This window comes from Enhydra lutris, unplaced genomic scaffold (genome assembly GCF_002288905.1).
Source record: "Enhydra lutris kenyoni isolate GAN:26980312 unplaced genomic scaffold, ASM228890v2 scaffoldscaffold4, whole genome shotgun sequence".
Taxonomy (NCBI): Eukaryota; Metazoa; Chordata; class Mammalia; order Carnivora; family Mustelidae; genus Enhydra; species Enhydra lutris.
Genome location: NW_019154088.1, coordinates 29,784,095 through 29,790,094, shown reverse-complemented (window position 1 = coordinate 29,790,094; position 6,000 = coordinate 29,784,095). Strand labels below are relative to the sequence as shown.

Sequence of the window (6,000 nt, the reverse complement as noted above, 5' to 3'; positions counted from 1 at the left end):
TATAGATTCCTCTTAATGAGGCTCATTAGGAGGAAAAGGTCCCTGGCTTTTCAGTAAGAATTTTTTCTCTGTAGCGACTGCTTGCTTTTATCTTACAGCTGCCTTGAGTTTTAAGACAGATCAATATTCCTTGTTGGTGCTACATACCAGGAAGTTCTGAACCAAATTTAACACTTAATTTTACATATTTTTTTAGAACTTCATGGGATAAATGTTTTGTATTGGTCCAATCTAGATATTTGTTGTTGCCATTAGATAAAGAAGGATACTGTGATAAAATGTACATAGGTGTGCCAGAGGAAGAAGATTATTAAAGTATCCATTAAAGGCTAGAGGCAACATGGGGGGACCAGAAAAACATGGGAAAGTAATTTTACAATTAAAAAAAAAAAAATGCATACAAATAGGAGATTCATGAACCAGTCAAGCAACATTTGCATGTTTCTTAAATTTTCACTGGCTTCAATCATAACAAATCAGTTACCATACTGATATATTGATATATATATATATATATATATTTTTTTTTTTTGCCATACTGATATTTTAACATTATATTCAGGCAGAGTTTTCTTTCCTTCCTAGGCACTTTGTTTCTCAGCTGTCAAACATGAGAGAGATGTACAATTTTAAAAATTTATTTCTGAAATACTTTATTCTTTTAATTAGTACACATTTTATTAAGTATAGAATTTCCTTAAAAATTAACTCTTAGTTTCATGGTTAGGACACTTGATATGAAGAAATCCTCTGGCTCTTTTGACTTTTCTTCTACATTTATCCAAGTAGATTCTCATATTAAAGTTCTTCCGTGTTATTTCTGTCCAAGTTGTGACAGCTAAAACAAAACAGAATAACTTTAATCAAAAAAAGAAATTTATGCATTCAAACATATTTGTAAACACCTTAAAAATGTATTCTTAAATCATGGTAAAATCCTAGGTTCTCATTTCGTTCACTGCGTTTGTATATAGAATAATAAATTTTCACTCAATGTTTACCACCAATTCAAATGTTTAAGTAGATCTTTTAAAACTGAGTAATAATAAAGGCTGTCGTGGTAAAAAAAAAAAAATCAATATAGGTAGAAATCAACAAATGGAAAACAAAAACTTTGAGAATAAAGTCAATATTAACTCAGTATGAGATGTAAAGGAAAATATCAGTTGCAGCTTTACTGTTGAGAGTTTACTTCTTCACATAATTAGTTTGATATTTCTAGCACATCATTGAATATTTAAAAAAAAGGTTTTCAATTCTGGAAGGCTGGATAAACTACTGGCCTAATTCTCCCAGGGATAGCAATCATAAACCTTAAGCAAAATACAAAAAACCAACTACTGGAAGGCCATGGAGAGCAAGTGAAAGCTGGTAGGTTTGGGAAGAGAACAGATACTTGGAAGGGGAGACTAGCCAGCACTGGCTGAGTTCCCTGGTTCTTTGGCTCTTAGTCTAAAGAACCAGAGTACAGGGAGCAACTAAAGCCTCTGAATATTAGAGGAAATCCTGGAAACGAGAGGGAAAGAGTGAAGGAGCCCTAAATTTTGTGTATAAACTTTTCCTAAACCTGTAGTGAAACCCTGAACCATGCATGAATGAGAGAGACAATGAGAGAGACTAAGCAAGATGTGAGCTGCTGCGCAAGAGACAGTTTGACACGTTGAGTCTAACCAAGTTAATTGCCTGCTCAAAGCCCAAATCAACACTCCAGAGAAACAAAATTTAGTTCCCAAAAAATACATTCACAATGTTTAGGATACAATCTATCTAAAATTAATGTATGAAGGAACAGGAAGATTGGAACCATTCTCTAGGGGTAAAGACAGGAGATACAGTGAGATAGATGATCCATGTGCTGTAATTAAAAAAGACAGGGTTTAAAAGCAGCTATGACAACGATCCTCAATAAGATAATGGAGAGTATGTTCACAATGAAAAGACAGAAAATCCCAGCAGAGAAATACAAACTCTATTAAAAAACAAAAAACACAAATGAATATTTAAAACTGGTAAATACAAAATTATTCAAATAGCAAAAAGAAGATAACAAAAGAAAGAGTGAATCTGAAGATAGTACAACTTAAAGTATATACTCTAAAGAACAGAATCAGGGGTACCTGGTTGCCTGAGCTGGAATGGCATGCTACTCTTGATCTTGGGGTCCTGAGTTCAAGTCCCATATTGGGTGTAGAGATTACTTAAATAAGAAAACTTTAAAAAAAAAAATCTTAGACAAAAAAACCCAAACAGAATGTTCAGAGATGTTTGGCATAATATAAAAGGTTGAACATATAGGTGACTGGAGTCCAAAAAGGAGAGGAGAAAATTGGGCATAAAAGAACAGCTGTTAATGGCCTAAATTTGGTGAAGGTACAAACTGACAGTCAAGAAGCTCAGTGATCCCCAAATAAGATAAATATACAAGAAGTCATACATACACAAGAAGTCATATCTATATACACATCCTAACTGCTAAAAACCAAATATAATGAGGAAATAATGAAAAATTTCACATCACATGTAAAATTGTATGAATCTTAATACTGCTGCCTTCCTATCAGAAACAATGGAGAGTATAAGACTGTGAAATAACATCTTTAAAGTTTTGAAAAACTATCAACCCAGATTTCTATATCCAGCAAAAATATTTAAGAATAAAGGTAAAATACATTCTCATATAAAAGAAAATTAAGAGAATTCACTGTTAGTATACCAGAGCTATAATAAATCCTAAAAGAAGTTTTGCAGTCAACAGATGGGAATTAAAATCTACTAGAGGTGGTAGGGATGAAGAACGCTGGAAATCTCAAATCTGTGTAAATGCAAAGGATTTCCTTATGATACAGATGACCGACGTGGAAATGGTAACACTGTCCACTGTCTTGTGAGGTTAATGACACGTAGATGTAAAATATATCACAATCACAGAAGAGCTGGGGGAATGGTCTATAGGGTTGCAAGGTTTCTATATTTAATGCAAGTGGCAGAATATTAACTGTAGTTTCTGAACAGTTAAAGATGTATAGATTGTGATCTCTAGAGCAACTGTTAAATAATGCAGAGCTCAGCTAAAATACCGAAGTGTTCAAATAATACAAAGGCAGGCAGGAAAGGAGGAACAGAGGATAGCCCAACTATTTCAAACTAGCAGAAAGCAAACAGCAGGGGCGCCTAGGTGGCTCAGTGGGTTAAAGTCTGTGCCTTCAGCTCAGGTCATGACCCCAGGGTCCTGGGATCAAGCCCCACATCGGGATCTCTGCTCAGTGGGGAGCCTGCTTCCTCCTCTCTCTCTGCCTGCCTCTCTGCCTACTTGTGATCTCTGTCTGTCAAATAAATAAATAAAATCTTAAAAAAAAAAAAACCCGACAAACAAACAGTAAAATGCTGGATCTACACATTACTTTGAAATTACTGAAGTTGTAGCAATGAATTGAATAAAGAATGGATAAATGAGTAGGTATCTTATAAAGCCAGTACAGTAAAATGTTAATGGGGAGTGCACCTGTGTTCACTCTACCTTCTTGAACTTTTCTGTATTCCCCTATCAGTGGGCAACTACATTAAGGTTAAAAATACAAAAAAACACATCCTGAGGATAAGAAAGTTATGCCGGAAAAGGATGGTAGGAATAGGGCATTGTTGGGGTTTTTTTGGCAGCCCAGGCAAAAATGAGTGAACATTACTGGTTAGACTATGGAGCATTCCCAGTAGTTAGCTTCGAGAAAGTTAATTTCTTAGCCCAATTTGTGAGATGGTTGGCAAAGTCAGAAATGTAGACAGTATAAAAGGAAATGGTGAACTGAATTTTGCCTGAGTACACTACTCCACTTTTAAATTCTCTGAATTTATCTTTTCATAGATTGGGATACTAGAAATAATGTTACTTATCAGAGTTTTCTGTATAGTTGTTCATAGCAAAATCTTGTATGTAGCAAAATCTATGGGTTTTGGCTTCAGCTGGTGTAAATGAATATGATGATTCTCTTGCTCTCTTTTGAAAAACATCAACAGCAAGTTATGGTTTGTTAAGAGAAACTAACAAGGTGCACTTTACCTGTTTTATGAACTGTGTAGCATTAAAAAGTTCACTGCAGCCATATAAAATGTGTTTGCCTTGTTTCCCCTGTAAAAATAAGAAAAAACTCATATACATAAGTAACAAGTAATATTTTCAATGTTCCTAAGAACAGTGATCAAGGCTAATAAGACTTTTTATTATTCTTTAAGGTTTTCTTCGGGGGTGGAGGCAGCTGTTGAATTTTAGTGTACACATGTTGATCCTAAAACTAATGGAAAATGGTGAAATGGGAATGTTTTTTGAAAAATGTATTAGGGTACCCTGTTGGTACCATTTATATACTGAAAACAGAAGGAATCTGATGACCACCATATTTCACAGGAACAACAACTGTCTACAAAATCCTAGGCCAACATTCTTCCAATGTAGGATTTGTACTACTTGAAGAAAACATTCCTATGGTTTGGTTATGCTGACAGTAGGATATGGTACAAATAGCATGAATTGTCTCCGCAATTTCATTTGTGCAATACAGTATTTATATATTAATACATTTCATTTTGTTACTCCTAATGAATTTCATTCCTAATTTTGGCAGAATGTTATAACCCAATTATAGCAGTCAAAATGTCTACCGCAGAATTTTGGTAAGTACTTATTATTCTATGTATTGTGTACTTCAAGGAAAATTCATTTCTTCTTTAATGGAAAACGTTTATTCTACAACAAAGCAAATATGGTAATTTGTCAAGAAACAGAATTATGGCTTTGTAATACAAGAGAAGAACCTTTTTTTGTGATGTATCAACTGTATTAAACATGGTTGGCTCAATAAATGTCCTAGCTGGCCATTTCTGAGAACAAATAAATCAACAGTCACACATCACATCTCATTTTTTCAAAATGAGATGTTATGTGCAGCAACTACATAGGGTTGGTCATATAAGTGGGATTCTTGAGGCTCCACAGGATATACTTACACAAGACATTAATAAAGTTAGAGATCACAGCAAAGGAGGATAAAAAAAGCATAGGAAACATTAGAAGGGTCCAAATATCCCAGGCACAGCTTCCAGGATTCCATCTCAGTAGCATAGGGCACACCTAATTTTCAATTGTGAACCACCAAGTTACAGTGAAGATAGACACACCCTAGTTGCAGGGGAGCCCCACTCTTGTCTAAGGGGTCTTTTATACCTCTCTGATCATGTAACCAAAATCAGGGTGCATAACCAGGCTCAGTAGCGGAAGAAAACATGACAGAAATTGGGCGCAAATCATCAATATTTACATTTCTATTAAACAGTGCTGACAAGCTAGTGCAAGTTGCCCCCAGTCTATCGTGGGCCCTAGCCCAGGACTGTATTAATGACTAGTTAGTACATTACATTCACAGTTAGCCAGATGTCAGCACATGGCTCCCAAGGTTCCCAGAGATAAGTAAGCACAGGGTTGAAATGAACTAGCTGAGATTAATCCTGTACTATAGGTTTAAGCATTGCAGTTTACCAATATTCCTGTGCAAACTTCTCAATTATGCACAAACTTGATACTTCCTTCTTCCATTAACAACTGAACTTTAAGAAATATGCCAATACCTGGATTCAAGGTAGCAATTATTAACTACATCTAGTTCATTCTCTAGCCAGTCATCTTCCATCAAGAGCACAATCTGTGGTGGCTTTAAGTTCAATTACCAATACATCTGGTTACTTATTACCACCTTTTTTTTTTTTTTCCTTTTGGGGTCAGCATGCTTCTACTTCCAAATTGCTTTTGGGTATCAGTGCATATTATTTCTGCAACTATAAAAAGAAACAAAAGGCTACAGGTACACTTATTCAAAGCCTATTGTATATTTTATATATTTGTTCAGAGCACCTTTGCAAATGACTGAGTCCCCAAATACCCTCAAGAGTCTGAATTATTCCTTTTGGAAATTTACCTTATAACTTCAAAATGTCCGATACTATTACTGGAGA

At 35.0% G+C, this 6,000-nt stretch overlaps 1 protein-coding gene across 4 annotated transcripts in view; it reads right to left on the bottom strand.

The window, feature by feature from the left end:
- Window positions 1-634: 634 nt before the first annotated feature.
- Window positions 635-6,000, bottom strand: part of LOC111158384 (sec1 family domain containing 1) — a 108,261-nt gene continuing 102,895 nt past the window's right edge. For 2 of the 4 annotated variants that reach the window (XM_022520390.1, XM_022520402.1), the window contains 2 exons: window positions 4,055-4,123; window positions 635-838 (listed from right to left, as the gene is read on the bottom strand). In XM_022520390.1, the coding sequence (XP_022376098.1) occupies window positions 815-838; window positions 4,055-4,123 (93 nt within the window). In that variant the 3' untranslated portion in view covers window positions 635-814. The remainder of the gene's footprint in view (window positions 839-4,054; window positions 4,124-6,000) is intronic. The other 2 variants (XM_022520397.1, XM_022520396.1) reach the window with 2 other exon arrangements.